This window comes from Psammomys obesus, unplaced genomic scaffold (assembly GCF_907164565.1).
Source record: "Psammomys obesus unplaced genomic scaffold, mPsaObe1.curated_primary_1811, whole genome shotgun sequence".
NCBI classification, from domain to species: Eukaryota; Metazoa; Chordata; class Mammalia; order Rodentia; family Muridae; genus Psammomys; species Psammomys obesus.
Window position 1 is genome coordinate 37,930 of NW_026595719.1, and position 16,801 is coordinate 54,730.

Genomic DNA, 16,801 nt, shown 5'->3' on the forward strand with positions numbered 1-16,801 from the left:
ACTGCTCCAAACTCTGCTCTAAGGAATATAAATGGGAAATATCAGTTTTTCACAAATTATAAAAATGTGAGGCAACTTATTGCATGAATTTAATATTGACTAATAAGTTTTTTCCTCTAGCCTGACGTACCATTTATAAAGGAAATTTACTCTGAATTTTGCAATGACTTTCAGAAAGGGAAGCAAGTATCCCCACCCTTATTTATTGTCAACATATTCTAAAATTTATGGTACCCTGTTGTCATGCCTTAGAAAATAATAAAAATGTCACATTGTGGATATTCCAACACACAGAAAGGGATATTACCTGCCAGGGAAAGAATGCCCCTCCATTATCATATGCTTGTATCTGTATTTGCTGAAGATTCATCTCATGGAGACTGTAGGCCACTGCATATACAGCGTTGTATATATTGTAGGACTCCTCACTCATGGTTGGGTCAAAAACATGCCTGGGAAGCAACTCCAAAGAAGCATTGGGTTGGCAGTTCTCTAAAAGTTGACAATCAGACTCAGAGAATGAGCACTTGAAGAACAAATACCAAAACTTAGGAAGATAAATGTCTTCTGGGTATTTATAGGGATTAACTGTTTGAATGAAATTAATAAACTCAACCATCTCTTCATGGTGGTGTGAGAAAATGAGGCTCCCATGAAATGACTCTACCATGAAATAATCAGAATGGCTGTCAAAATCCCACGGAGAGTTCAAGACCCAGACTTTCCATGTCACTAAGAGTTGTGAAATATGTCTCATTAAGCCTTGTAAAGAAACAATATCCCCATAAATAACAATCACATTTGCTGATGATTCTGAAATAATTTCAATATTTTTCCATATTATATTGGAAAATGAATTCCAGGTACCAGAGATCATTTTCAAAAAGGCTATGCAGATGTTATTACTCTCCATATTTTCCCTCAAGTCTGACAGTATCTGAGTCCCTCTATGGTCATCTGGGAGGATCAAACCAACCCAAGACCAGCTGAAATGAAGCATCAAAGAGACTATGGCAAGTGACAGATATGTGTCATTGGGGGCCATCTGATAGAGAGACTTAAATTGACCTCGGTCATTTAAGATAGAATCAAATGGCCCAAAGGTGAGCTGAAGAGGAAACAAAATTGGAAATCATCAGCACAATGTCACTTCCAAATCAACAGACATAAACAGTTAGGATAAAGATGGTTTGTCAGTTTTAAAATGCAAACACATTACAGAGTTTTCCACAGTAATTCCTGACAGGTTTTCAGTTTAAATATCCTAGCTGGTCTCATCCACCTCTCCTTCCTTGCTATTTCCTATTATGGAAACTTGGATCTATTGTCAAGTACCTTCATACTTTTCATTGATATCTGAATATTTCAAGTCCCCCTATTTTTTTAATTTCAGGCACCTATAATACTAGCTCCCACAACTCATACCTCACCTGTGGTATTTTGTAGAGTTGTAGCAGTGTCCCAATATGGGAAGATGTTGCCCATGCTGTCCCTGTGAGTGCAGCAGGTGACTTTCTCTTCTGCCCACAGTTGTAGTTAGCTAGAGGAATGCTCATTCTTGTGAGCCAAAAAAAGGCACTATGAAGAATACTCTTTTCAGTAAATGGGACATTATAAAGATCAAAGCCCAGGGTTGTGTTGGGTAGAAGATGAGGATTTCTGTTGATTTCTTCAATGGCAAACACCAGGGCCAGAACAAACTTGTAGTTCTTAAACTTATATCTGCACAGATTTCAACAAAAATTACACATGAAGAAGTCACAGACTATAGAACCTTCCTAGTTAGTGCAATGTCTTTTATAACTCAAACACCAAGGTCTCTATAAAATCTATATTTTAATATCTTGTCATGAATAGCTTGAATTAGAACGGCCATTTTAAGTATGTAAGATTAGGTAAAATCCTATAGGATGAACACTTGCTAAGTATGGTCTCTGGGACTCTAATTTATTGTTATGTTTATATATTTATGTGTGGAAAAACTATCTACAAATAAGGAACTAGGTTCTGACACATTAGAACTCTTGGTGTCTGGATCTTGGTTTTTTAGCCTTTATAAATTTAATGGGTCAGTTTTTACTTAAACACCCAGTTTTCTGCGATAATATCCTATTTAAAATATATAACAAAGTTAATTTAAAACATATATTGCTGCAGGTGTTGTTTCTATGATCCTTTTAATAGGTTTGTGTGAAATATCCTATGTAGACCAAGAGGAACTTATGGTGGTCTTCGTATAACTAACTCTCAATGGTTGGGATTAATTCTTATGAACACACCCAAATTATTTTACTTTCTGTATATTTATGAGTAACACATATTACAATGTGGGTCACTTATGTGGATGTGAGTCTCTGTGCAACTACAAGTTCCTGAGTGTCAACAATTATGAACGAAAGACAAAGAAGGACATCCAGAGTCAGCCCAAACTGTTCACATTATTTTACATAGGGTCTTTTAAGCATTTGAATTCATTATTGATTGACTGACTATTTTACTTAATTGATTGAGACAGAGTTTGACCATGTAGCTTTGGCTGGCTAGAACATACTCTGCAAACTAATCTGGCCTTGAAATCACTAACATTCTTGCTGTCTGTCTTTCATCAGTGCTGTAAAGAAGAGAGAGTACCACACCACTAAATTCAGGAGACTGTGACAGACTACAAAGACTAAAGTAGAAATGCAAAGACTCACAATGAAAATATTTTAATTAAAATTTATTATAAAGAGCTATTAAATAAAAAACTCCAGGCAGTAAAATTAACCAGACTAGAACTCTGCACATCTCTCTGAACTTGTATATAACTATAGCTATTCTTAGTAACATAAGGAAGTCAAATACTATAATATTTCAGATTCATTCCTAGAATATATACCAGGAAGATACAAGACTGGATTCTGCAGACTCCATTGCTGAAGACACCACACATTCAAATTACAGAACATAGGAAAATAAAGCTATACTCATTTGGACACTTCATCTTTCCTGGCTAGATTTACAGTGCTGAAAAGTGCTATGTCAACAAAGAAAGTAAAAGTAATTATCCTCTCACTCATCTGTGAACCATGAGGGATCAAGTAATAACTGGTTTTACATGATATATCCTCTGGTACTAAAATATCCACACATGTTGTATGTGGAGCAAACCTTTGTCTGATTTGATGTAAGGCTCCCTCCATGGCTTCTCAGAGAAGCTTGTTTGTCCAGTAGATGTTAAATAACACAGCAACTAATGACTGATCATGGTACATATAATAATGAACTATGACATTCTTAGGCCAAAAAAAAATTTGGATTACATTTTTTTTTACATTATCATACCCCTACAAACAAGGCTGAGAGATCATGGTGAAAGAGAAGAGGGAAGACTGTAAGGCCTATAGGCTTTTTATAACTTTAAAGAAGTATTTTTGTGTACAACACTTGCACATTTGAACTCATAATGATTATGAAAGTATGTACTCAAACAAGACAAAAAAAAATACCAGCATGGAGAAGGAGATGTGCACAAAAATCTCACCACAAGCTGAAATGTTATTAAGATTTTTTAGTAAATGGAAGTAAGATAGTCAGTTTGTTCATCTTTTTCCCCTTACATGTCAACCACACTCAGGGAAGGCTCCACTTATAATAGTACTTATAGAACACAAACTGTACTTGACTGGAAAACAATAAAAGAGACACAATGTTAGATGAGTAGGGAGTAAGTACGAATAAAGAGGATATGGGAAGATGTGGTGGTGTGGGTGAAAAATAATAAACTATGAAATTATTAAAAATTAATAAATACTTTAAAGGCCAAAATAAAGCAAATATTATGTCTTATGGAGGGTTATTTTTCACAATTACAAGAAAGAAGAAAAATACGGCTTTTGCCAATATACAGTATCAATTCAAATGCATACGTATAGAAATATAATATGTATAATTTTGACAACTTCATGTGTGTAAACAAAGGCTTGCAAGCACATTATAAAGTGCAATCACTACTACACATTTGGGGAAAAGCAGCAGAAGGGCTCCAAGATTCCAAACATGAAGTAATGATAAGGAAATGGAAATACTATAACCAAAAAAAATTCAACAAAATTTTATTTGAGATTTTCTTATTCTGTTTACACACTGGTTTTAAAATCTGCCTTCCATCAGTTGTCTAATTCACCTTGATTAATATATACAAGTTCGTGAACATGAGTAATATCTTTCTTTTAGAATGAAAGAATTTTTTTCTTTCTCCTATTTCATCTTCATCTTTCCATCCATCTATCCATCCATCCACCCAAATTTGTGCTCTCTTTTTCTCTCTAGCTCTCAAACATATAAATTTTAAAAAGCAAACGAACCATTATTAAAAACAAACAAACAGAGAAGTGAGGTTTGATGGTACACACCATTAATGTCAGGACTCAAGAGGCATGGTCAGAAGGATCTCTGTAGTCGAGGCTACAGAGATATATTTTATATGTTGTACATATAGAATTTCTGAACAGTGATGACTACACAGATAAAATCTGTCTCAAGAAAAGAAAGAAACAAACAAAGAAAGGTAAATAACAAGATGTTTACCTGGGAATAGTAGTGCATGCATTTAATTCCAGCACTCAGGAGGCAGAAAGATTTTGTGAATTCTTGGTCAGCCTAGTCTACATATTAAGTTACAGACCCGATAGGCTAGAGTCAGGGGGAAGCAGAGGAGGACCTCCCTGTCAGTGGACTTGGGAAGGGGCATGGAGGAGATGAGGGAGGGTGAGATCAGGAGGAGATGAGGGAGGGGGTTACAGCTGGGATACAAAGTGAATAAAATGTAATTTATAAAAAATTAATTAAAAAAAGAATTGCTAGGGCTAAGTGAGTTGGAAAGACTATGTTTAAAAAAGAAAACAAATGAGAAGCAAGATGGCAGCAACCAGTTTGCATCGTATCCGACAGGCAGAGGATCTGAAACTCCGAAATTGGTGAGTGGAGGGGCAGCTGAAGCCAGAACATAAATATTGAGGCTTCTTGGGTGAGAGGGGACAACCCATGAGCTGAGACCATTTGGATCCAGGGTCACCCGTGGACTTCTCCAGGAACTGAGAGTGGCGAATATCCAATCCCCCTGCACTTCCCCTTGTCAGGCCTCCCCCCTTGGCAGAGGTGGCCCATAATGCCCACTGCTCCTAACACAGAACTTCCTGCCCCGTATCTGAGACTGAGAAGGCAGGCCTCCCAGTTCCTCAGCAGTGGGCAACTGGCAGGTTGGCAGGGACACCAAGGTCTGCCAGGCCACCCAGGTCTATGGGCAGCTGTACAGGTTCCAGACTCCGCAGAGCCTCCCAGAAGGCAACCGTACCAGCCTCCAGTTCTGAGGCTATGACTGGACTTGCAGCAGGCCACTATAGCAGTCTCTCAGTTCTGTAGCTGCAGCACCACTGAGCTGAAAGATCTCCTCACTCGCATTTACCTCAGCAGGCACATATCTGAGAGTAAAGAACATTGGAACCCTGTACATTTCAATTAGGCCTGCTAGACAGTGAGTGTGCTTTCAAGTGAGAGCATGAAGAGCCCCAGATCCAGGGTCCCTCTATGCAAGCAAAAAGACATTGGATCCCTCCCACCCACAGACCCACTGTGGGCAACATAGGGATTCTTGGGACAGCGTTCTCAACTTTGAAGCCCCTGTTCGGTGTGTCTACCAGTGGAGTCCAGGCAAACAATTCCTGGAGCCCAGACAGATATGAATACCAGAAGGACAGTATGACAGTCCTGTAGGCCACTGAGGTATTCAGGGAACCTGCACATGTGCATTTTATCTGTGAACAGCACCAGTGCCCACACCCTCTCCTGTATCTGCACTGCCCTCCCCCACATTCCAAGCATCTACACTCTCACATTCCAAGCATCTACACTCTCTAGCACCCTGTCTTTCAAGGCACACTTCCAAGCTCATGCCAGCACTTCCTCACCTGCACTTGTGCAATGCACCTGAGAGCTTTTTTGCTTATATATGACTGAAACACTAATGCACACTCTCAAACTAAGGGATTTCTCTCATCTTCATGAAGAATACTCCAGACACCAGAAAAAGACTGACCCAGTCTAAACTACAGACTCCAGGAACAAACAGCAAAGGTTACAGATAAACAGGGGGCCAGAAGTTGGCCCAACATCCAAACACATCCAAAAAAAATCAGGACATCATGGCTTAACCAGCAACCCCCAAAATCAATGGATATTTCAGTCATTGGAAACCCAGGAAAATGATTTTAAAACTACGCTTATCTAGGTATTAGAGGTACATAAAGAGGAAACAAACAAATCTCTCAAGGAAATAGCCACATAAATGGAGGCAAATAAAGAGAAAAAACAAAGTTCTCAAAGAGACACAGTTAAATACAGTCAAACAAATAGGCACAAGTAGAGACCCAATAAGTGGCATATAAGGAAATAAAAAAAAAAGAGACCATCAAAGAAAGACAGGAATCCACATTCAAAAAGATGAAGGAAATGATGCAAGGCATGAAAACAGAATCAGAATCAAAAAAAAAAAAACAAAAAAAAACACAAACAGAAAATCCTGGAGCTGGAGAACTTAGAGAAAAGATCAAGAACCGCAAAGCTAAACATCACCAATAGAATACAAGAGATAGAAGAGAGAATCTCAGGTGCTGAAGATACCCTTGCAGAAATTGATACATCTCTCAAAGAAAAAGTAAAATTGGAAAAGTTCCAAACACAAAACATCTGAGAAATCAAGGACACCATGAAAGGACAGAATCTAAGAATGATAGGAATAGATGAAAAAGAAGATTCCAGGCTCCAAGGTCCAGAAAATATTTTCAAGAAAATCATAAAAGAAAATTTTCCCAACATAAAGAAAGAGATGTCCATAGACCTATAAGAGCCCTACAAAACACCAATTATACTATTCCAGAAAAGAATCTCTTCATGTCATGAATAGGCAAAACACTAAATCTACAGATCAAATAAAAAATAGTAAAAGCAGCAAGGGAAAAAGGCCAAGTAACATAAAAAGGTAGACCTATCAAAATCACATGACACTCCTCAACTAAAACTATGAAGGCCAGAAGGTCCTGGGAAGATGTCATACAGATTTTAAGGGACAACAGATGCAACCCTGACTACTTTACCTAGCAAAGCTTTCAATCAAAATCAACATAGATGGAAAAAAACAAAATATTCCATGACAAAACTAAACTTAAACAATGTCTACACAATAACCCAGCCCTACAGAAGATACTAGAAGGAAAACTCCAATCCAACAAAAACAACTACATTCAGGAAAACATAGGATATAGATAACTTCACAACAAAAAATTAAAAGAAAACAAGCAATGAAACACAGTAATGACCCCAACTCCACAATAAAAGTAACTAATATTCATTGGTCACTATTATCTATCAACATCAATTGACTCAACTCTCCAATAATAAAACCAGACACATTAAATTGGGTAGAAAAAAAAGTGGGGAATACCCTAGAACTCATTGGTACAGGAGAAAACTTCCTGAACAGAACACCAACAGCACAGGCTCTAAGAGCAACAATCAATAAATGGGACCTCATGAAATTGAAAAGCTTCTGTAAAGCAAAGGACACCGTCATCAAAACAAAGCGACTGCCTACAGATTGGGAAAGAATCATCACCAACCCTTTATCTGACAGAGGACTCATATCCAATATATATAAAGAACTAAACAAGCTGAAAAGCAACAAACCAAGTAATCCACTTAAAAAATGGGGAACAGAGCTAAAGAGAGAATTCTCTGCAGAGGAATATCGAATGGCAGAGAAGCACTTACAGAAATGCTCAACCTCATTAGCCATTAGGGAAATGCAAATCAAAACAACCCTGAGATTTCACCTTACACCCATCAGAATGGCCAAGATGAAAAACTCAAGGGACAACACATGCTGGAGAGGTTGTGGAGAAAGGGGAACCCTTCTCCACTGCTGGTGGGAATGTAAACTGGTACAACCACTCTGGAAATCAATCTGGTGCTTTCTCAGACAACTAGGAATAGCGCTTCCTCAAGATCCAGCCATACCACTCCTAGGCATATACCCAAAAGAGGCGCAAGTACACAAAAAGGACATTTGCTCAACCATGTTTGTAGCAGCTTTATTTGTAATAGCCAGAAGCTGGAAACAATCCAGATGCCCCTCAACTGAAGAATGGATGCAGAAACTGTGGTACATCTATACAATGGAGTATTACTCAGCAATGAAAACTAAGGAAATCATGAAATTTGCAAGTAAATGGTGGGACCTGGAAAGGATCATCCTGAGTGAGTTGTCCCAGAAGCAAAAAGACACTCATGGTATATACTCACTCATATAAACATACAATATAGGATAAACCCACTAAAATCTGTACATCTAAACAAACTAAGCAAAAGAGAGGACCCTAACTAAAATGTTCAATCCCCATCCTGAAAGGCAAAGAGGATGGACATCAGAAGAAAACGAAAATAGGAAACAACCTCGGAACCCGCTACAGAGGGCCTCTGAAAGCCAGAAGAAAACAGGAAACAACCTTGAAACCTGCCACAGAGGGCCTCTGAAAGCTTCTGCAGTATAGACTGTCAAAGCAGATGCTGAGCCTGATGGCCAACTGATGGGCAGAGTGAATGGAATTTTATATAAGAAGTGGGAAATAGTAAGAGCTGGAGGGGACGGGAACTCCACAAGCAGAGCAACAGAACAAGATAATTTGAACACAGGGAACTTCCCAGAGACTCATACTCCAACCAAGGACTATTCGTGGAGATGACCTGGAACCCCTGCACAGGTGTAGCCCATGGCAGTTCAGTGTCCAAGTGGGTTACATAATAATGGGAAGAGGGACTGCCTCTGACATAATCTGATTGGCCTGCTCGTTGATCACTTCCCCCTGAGGGGGGAGCAGCCTTACCAGGCCACAGTAGAGGACAATGCAGCCACTTTTGATGAGAACTGATAGACTAAGATCAGAAAGAAGAGGAGAACCTCCCCTATAGTGGACTTGGGGAGTGGCATGCATGCAGAAAGGGGAGGGAGGGTGGGATCGGCAGGGTAGGAGGGAGGGGCTTATGGGGGGATACAAAATGAATAAAGTGTAATTAATAAAAAAAAAAGAAAGCAAAAAAAAAAAGGTACAGACTAACTGAATGGTTGTGGAAACAGGAGCTAACATTCTGCTCTGTCCAAGAAACACATCTCTGCAACAAAGATAAACACTACCTCAGAATAAAGGTCTGGAAAATGTTTTTCAAGCAAATGTACCCAGAAAACAAGCTGGGATAGCTATCCTAATATCTACTAAAATAGACTTTCAACCAAAATTAATCAAAAAAGATGAGGAGGGGCACATCAGTCTCATCAAGAGAAAAATGCAGCAGGAGGACATCACAATTCTGAACATCTATGCCCCAAATACAAGAGCACCTACATTTTTAAATGAAACATTATTAAAGCTTAAATCACACATTGACCCAAACACCTTAATAGTGGAAGACTTCAACACTCCACTCTCAGCAAGGGACAGATCATCTAGACAGAAGCTATATAGGAAAATAATGGCACTTACAGAGGTCCTAAATCAAATGGACCTAATAGATGTCCACAGAAGTTTTCACCCAAATTTAAAAGAATATACCTTTCTTTCAGCACCTCATGGACCCTTCTCCAAAGTAGACCATACAGTTCATCACAAAGCAAGCCTCAACAGATACAAGAAGATTGATATAGTGCCTTGTATCCTATCTGACCACCATGGGCTAAAGCTGGACCTCAAAAACAACAGAAATAGCAAAAAGCCTACACACACATGGAACCTGAATGACTCGCTATTCAATGACGGCTGGGTTAGGGAAGAAATTAATACTTTCTAGGATTCAATGAAAATGCAGGCACAACTTTCCCAAACTTATGGGACACAACGAAAGCAGGGCTAAGATGAAATTTCATAGCATTAATTGCCTTCAAGAAAAAATTTGAAACATCTCATACAAGAAACTTAATGGCTCACCTGAAAGCCCTAGAAAAAAAACAGACACATCCAAAAGAAGTAGATGGCTGGAAATAAACAAAGTCAAGGCTGAAATAAATAAATTAGCAACTAAGACAACAATCCAAAGAATCAACAAAACCAAAACAAAAAAAATAAACAACAAGAACAACAACAAAAAAAAAACAAGAGCTGGTTCTTTGAGAAAATCAACAAGACAGACAAACCCTTACTCAAAGTAACTGAAAGGCAGAGAGAAACTATCCAAATGAACAAAATCAGAAACAACAAAAACAGGGACATGACAACAGACACTGAGGAAATCCAAACAATCATTAGTTCTTACTACAAAAGCCTATATGCCACAAAATTTGAAAATCTAAATGAAATGGACAATTTTCTTGCCAAAATTAAATCAAAATCACATAAATAGATTCAATAGTCCTATGTCCCCCAAGGAAATAGAAGCAGTCATCAAAAGTCTCCCTTCCATAGAAGCCCTGGGCCAGATGGTTTAAGCACAGAATTCTACCAGACCTTCAAAGAAGAGCTAACTCCAATTCTCTCCAAACTATTCCACAAAATAGAAACAGAAAGATCATTACCAAACTCATTCTATGAAGCCACAGTTGCCTTAATACTTAAACCACACAAAGACCAAACAACAAAAAAAGAGAACTTCAGATCTATCTCTCTTATGAACATTGATGCAAAAATACTCAATAAAATACTTGCAAACTGAATCCAAGAACACATCAAAGATATTATCCACCATGACCAAGTAGGCTTCACCCCAGGCATGTAGGGATTATTCCATATAAAAAAATCCTTCAATGCAATCCACCATATAAACAAAATGAAGAAGAAAAACCACATGATCATCTTAGATGCTGAAAAAGCATTTGACAAATTCCAACATCCATTCATGTTTAAAGTCTTGGAGAGATCAGGGATGCAAGGCACATTCCTAAACATAGTAAAAACAATATACAGCAAACCTATAGCCAACATCAAACTCAATGGAGAGAAACTTAAATCAATCCCACTGAAATCAGGGACAAGACAAGGCTGCCCACTCTCTCCATATCTCTTCAACATAATACTTGAAGTTGTAGCTATAGCAATAAGACAACTAAAGGAGATCAAGGGGATACAAATTGGAAGAGGTCAAAGTGTCACTATTTGCATATGATGGTATATATGAGCAACCCCAAAAATTCAAATAGAGAAACCCTTCAGCTGATAAACACCTCAGCAAAGTGGCTGGATACAAAATTAATTAAAAAAAAAAAAAAGCAGAAGCCCTCCTGTATACCAAAGACAAAAGAGCCAAGAAAGAAATTAGGGAAACAACACACTTCAAAATAGCCATTTATAGCATAAAGTATCTTGGTATGACTCTAACCAAGCAAGTAAAAGACCTATTCAAAAAAATATTCAAGTCACAGAAAAAAGAAATTGAAGAAGGTATCAGAAGATTGTTGTAGGCGGAGATTAATATTTACTATTGATTTATCTTCTGGTAATGCTGCTGTTAATCCTAAACAGCTGTATAACCAAATCACCACATTAGACACTGGTTTTATTTAGTTAAGCTAGAATACAATGCTGGGCAATAGCTACTCCATCCTAAACCTCCAAGCCCTCATTGTTTCCTAACATTTAGATTTCCCACATTATACTTGCTTTTTGTGAAATCTTAGGTCCAGTCCATCTCTCTACATAGTTCCAAGATCTCTCCTCCAGGTCTCTCTTCAAGTTCTCTTCTAGCCACTCCTCCTGCCACTCATTTCCTGCCCTCTGGCTCCTCCCAGCTCAACATTGTTTCTAGTTGCTTTATTTTGGCCTGTTTACACAAGAGTTGAGACAGGATGCTTAGAATGAGTATCACAATGCAATATCTGGATTGAAACCAGAGAGTAGGGGGCAGAAATCAGCATTTGAGTGAACAAGGGTAAGCTGTATACATTTTAAAAGAGCACTATACCAACAGAAGATAGAAAGTTCTCTGTGCTCATAGATTGGTAGGATTAGCATAGTGAAAATGGCCATTCTGCCAAAAGCAATCTACAGATTCGATGCAATTCCCATCAAAATACCACACAATTCTTTACAGATCTTGAAAGAAAATTTCTCAACTTCATATGGAGAAACAAAAAACCCAGAATCTCCAAAGCAATCCTGTAAAACAACAGAGCATCTGGAGTTATCACCATCCCTGATATCAAGCTGTACTACAAGCAATAGTAATAAAAACTGGCATAGAAACAGAATGGTGGATTGAAGGACTCGAGTAGAAGCCCCAGAAATAAGCCCACACACCTATGGATACTTAATTTTTGACAAAGAAGCCAAAACCATTCAATGGAAAAAAGACAGCATCTTCAACAAATGGTGCTGCTCCAACTGGATGTCTACATGTAGAAAAATGCAAATAGATCCATACTTATCACCCTGCACAAAACTAAAATCCAAGTGGATCAAAGACCTCAACATAAAACCAGACACTAAATCAGTGAGAAGAAAAATTAAGTAAGCGCCTAGAGCTCTTTGGCACAGGAGACACCTTCCTGAACAGAACACCAACAGCACAGGCTCTAAGATCAACAACCAGTAAATGGGACCTCATGAAACTGAAAAGCTTCTCTAAGCAAGGGACACTGTCATCAAAACAAAACGACAGCCTACAGATTGGGAAAGGATCTTCACCAACCCTATATCTACAGAGGGCTACTATCCAGAATATATAAAGAAATCAAGAAGTCAAAAAGCAAAAAAAAAAAAAAAAACCCAAATAATCCAATTTGAAAATGGGATATAGAGCTAAACAGACAATTCTAAATTGAGGAATACATAATTGTAGAGAAACACTTAAAGAAATGCTCAACTTCCTTCATCATCAGGAAAACGCAAATCAAAACAACCCTGAGATTTAACCTTACACCCATCAGAATGTCTAATATCAAAACCTCAAGTTACAATACATGCTGGAGAGGATGTGGAGAAAGGGGAACCCTCCTCCATTGCTGGTGGGAATGTAAACTTGTACAACCACTTTGGAAATCAATCTGGTGCTTTCTCAGACAATTAGGAATAGCGCTTTCTCAATATCCAGCTATACCACTCCTACGCAAATATCCAAATTATGCTCAAGTACACGACAATGGTAATTTGCTCAACCATGTTCATAGCAGCTCTATATGTAAAAGGTAGGGCCTGGAAACAACCCAGATATCCCTCAATGGAGGAATGGAAACAGAAATTGTGGTACATTTACACAATGGAATTCTACTTGGCAATTAAAAACAAGGAAATCATGAAATTTGCAGGCAAATGGTGAGATCTAGAAAAGATCATACTGAGTGAGGTATCCCAGAAGCAGAAATACACACATGGTATGTACTCACTTATAAGTGGATATTAGACATATAATATAGTATAAACATACTAAAATCTAAGTAAGAAAGAGGGCCGAGTAAAATGATAAATCCTCACTCAGAAAGACAAATGGATGGACTTTGGAAGAAGGAAAAAAGAGGAAACAGGAAAGGAGGCTACCACATAGGGCCTCTGAAAGACTCTACCCAGCAGTGTTTCAAAGCAGATGTTAAGACTCATAACCAAACTTTGGGCAGAGTGTAGGGAACCTTAGGAAAGAAGGGGGAGATAATAAACCTGGAAGGGACATGAGCTCCACAAGGAGAGCAACAGAACCAAAAAAATCTGGGCACCTGCCTCTGCCTCCCTGAGTGCTGAGATTAAAAGTGTGTGCCACCACACCCAGCTATATAAAAATAATATTAACAAATGGTTATTTACAGTGCTCTCTTGGAATAATGATAGTAGCAGAACATGAAGACAAATCAGTAGGAAAGGTCAGAAATCAAAGAATGAACTGAGTATGCAAAAAGATCAATGGATACAGAAAAGCAGACACCAAAGTTATGTCTCAAGTAAATGAATGCAGACCAGATACATGATAGACCTCCATGAAAAGATTTAGAGGCTACTGACTGTGTACAAAGAAAAGGCTATAGGAATATAATACACAGAAATAGCGACCTCAATTATAAGGTCACTAGCAAGAGTGGATAAATGTGCTTAGGATCAAGAAACAATGTAGAAGTGGAATTCATTTCTGCTGCTAATACACAACAGGATAAAAATGGAGAAAACAATCCAGGACAAATTTTAGACACCAGAGCAATATCCTACAAAACTTACAGTTGCTCCATTTTATCTATTTACTTACTCCAGAAAAAGACAAGCAATACAAATTTGTTTGAGTGCACGCAGAAAAATGTTTGGGAATTGCATTGTGTAAGAGATGGTTGCAACCTCTGTATAGCAAAATACTGTTTTCCTGTTAGGAACTACTTTAGTTTTATTTTTTACTATATAAAATTTGAATATTTTTTACAGGATACAATTCTTTTATTCATTGAGGACAAGCAAGACACTCACGGCTCATATAACTGAAAATATAGTCTTTTCACATAAGCATTTGCTGTTGTATGATATAAAGAAAAAGCACATAAAAAAATACATTGGTGCCTGAGCTTCTGAAAGTGTGGTGAAGAGAAAGAGTAACAAAGGGCATTAGTTATGATAAAGCAGAAAGTGCTCCAAGTAGCACCCTGGTCTGCTTGTCATGTGAGACAAATTTGTAATTTCATTTGAGATAAAATATAATCTGTAATAAATTTTATCTACCTTGAACTACTGTAATGAGATATGAATTATTGTATGTAGAAATAAAATTGGATCCTTGATATCTTTAGTATGTTAGTTTCAAACTAAATGTGTGAAGACCTAAAAATAGAATGTTTTACATCTGGACATATTTCTTCCTTCTCCACTGTCTTTCTTTTTTTACTTAATTACTTAACAAGTACACAGTAATGTCACCTTTATAAGTCTATTTTATTTTGCAAATTTCTGTCTATTGCTTTCCTATCATTTTTCTCAGCTGTTCAAAGATATTTACAAATCCTATTGCTGTATTTCAGGATCTTTTTACATTGATTCATAGAGATTCGATAAGTATATATGGGACAACCACACCGTATTTTTCCTCTATAAAAAGACACTCTAGAATATTTTTCACCATTTTTTTCTTAAAAAAAAAACCCACACATTTTCTGACTTTATTCTTTAATCGTGCATATTCCAGAAAAGCTAAAGAAACAGCCTTCAATTGCCACCCTCACAGAAAGAGTATTTTGGTAGGCACATTCATAAACATGAGGAAAAGCACTGGGAACATATGACAAACAGGTATACATTTAAAATCTGTCTGAGAATTAAAAAAAAAAAGATTATCAAAGATATATTGACAGGCAAAGAAATGAGATAGACAAAGATATTAGAGCAAAAAAGTGCTCCCAAATTTTAATGGTGACTTTCTTGTTCTGAAATAAGCTGCATGCAATATAGTCAAGACTTGTTTATCTAGCAACATTCGAGAAACTCAGGATTCTGCATTCAGTGACATCACCTCTTTTTACAATAGCACATCTGGTCTTAAAGAGAGCCCAGAAATACTAGCTTATAGATTAAATTATCCACACTATGAAATCTTAACACTGATAATAAAATCATTTGGCATGACAAACATTACAAAAGAAGATAATCAAGTTCCAATATCATATGAGGAAAGCAAAATGAGTAATTTCAAAACTATCACTTTTTCTTGAAAGAAGAAAAGAAGTACATGTGATAATATACTTGAAGAGATTGGAGGATGGAAAACAGAAGTTGTGAGAAATGCAAGAATCTTTTAATCATACATCCTTTAAGTAACAAGAATTCTGAACTCTGAAGATGAATAATTGTACTTACTGTATGTGAAGGTCCCCATAATGGTATGGCACATATTCATGAGGAACTTTTTTGCCTGTGTAGAAAATATGAAGAGGAAAAAATGCACCAATCGTCACATCTCCTTCATGGTAAAAATATTCCATGACTCTTACATAGCATTCATTGTCAGTAAAGGCACACCCAAAATTGGGAACATACAGGAGCCCAAAGCTAAAAATCCAGAACATGCTATTAACACATGCATCTGCCCAGCCATAAGACTGATGGATACAGATCTAATGATACTCAGCAACTATATATTCAGCTCAAGTGACTGTAAATATGTTAATGAATGCAACCATCAGAGTAATCACCCCAAGTTCTTCCTGATACCACATCCACAGCCACTTAGAGCTTTAGAACTCTTTCTTCCCTTAGGCTATGCATCTGAGGCTCTGTGTTCTGCTGAAAAACAAGTTGGAAAATATTTTTGTAGCTTCTTCTTTAGCCAAAGGCACCATGATTTCAGTCAAAGAGACACCCATGAAGAGCTCAGCGATCAGCTCCCGGATTGGGCTGTTTTGGCCAAGTTTGGAGCAAGAAACTTTTCATATGACAACAACTTTAGATTGTGAAAACATATTAGGTCATATGTTTCCATGTACATGAATTAGGAGAAAGCCTAAAATGTCCATGCCAGGCACGCTAGGCAAAATGAGTGGGCCATGCTTTTCCAAAACAAATACAACCATTTAAATCTACTGACTATCTGTGTCTCAGAATTTTCTTCTTTGATTTATTTGTGTCTGCAGGACAATATGATGTCTGCACCCAAAAAAATAAGTGTATTGCTCACTTTGGAAAAGGAAATAGTCCTACTGTATTCTGTACTTTCAAATTATCTACTTAATTTCAGTGCAAAGATTAATTCCCAATTTAGATTCTGAGATTTAAACTTCTCCATTACTAATCTATCCTTTCAGCCTGGGATAATCATTGAGTAGATG

The 16,801-nt window shown here is 37.5% G+C and overlaps 1 protein-coding gene across 1 annotated transcript in view; it reads right to left on the reverse strand.

Annotated features, from left to right (window-relative positions):
• The window catches only part of LOC129685866 (vomeronasal type-2 receptor 116-like), a 42,484-nt gene extending 26,442 nt beyond the window's left edge, over positions 1–16,042 (reverse strand). The window contains exons 1-3 of the mRNA XM_055619377.1: positions 15,834–16,042; positions 1,431–1,722; positions 308–1,108 (exon numbers count right to left, since the gene is read on the reverse strand). Of these exons, the coding sequence (XP_055475352.1) occupies positions 308–1,108; positions 1,431–1,722; positions 15,834–16,042 (1,302 nt within the window). The remainder of the gene's footprint in view (positions 1–307; positions 1,109–1,430; positions 1,723–15,833) is intronic.
• Positions 16,043–16,801: the final 759 nt, after the last annotated feature.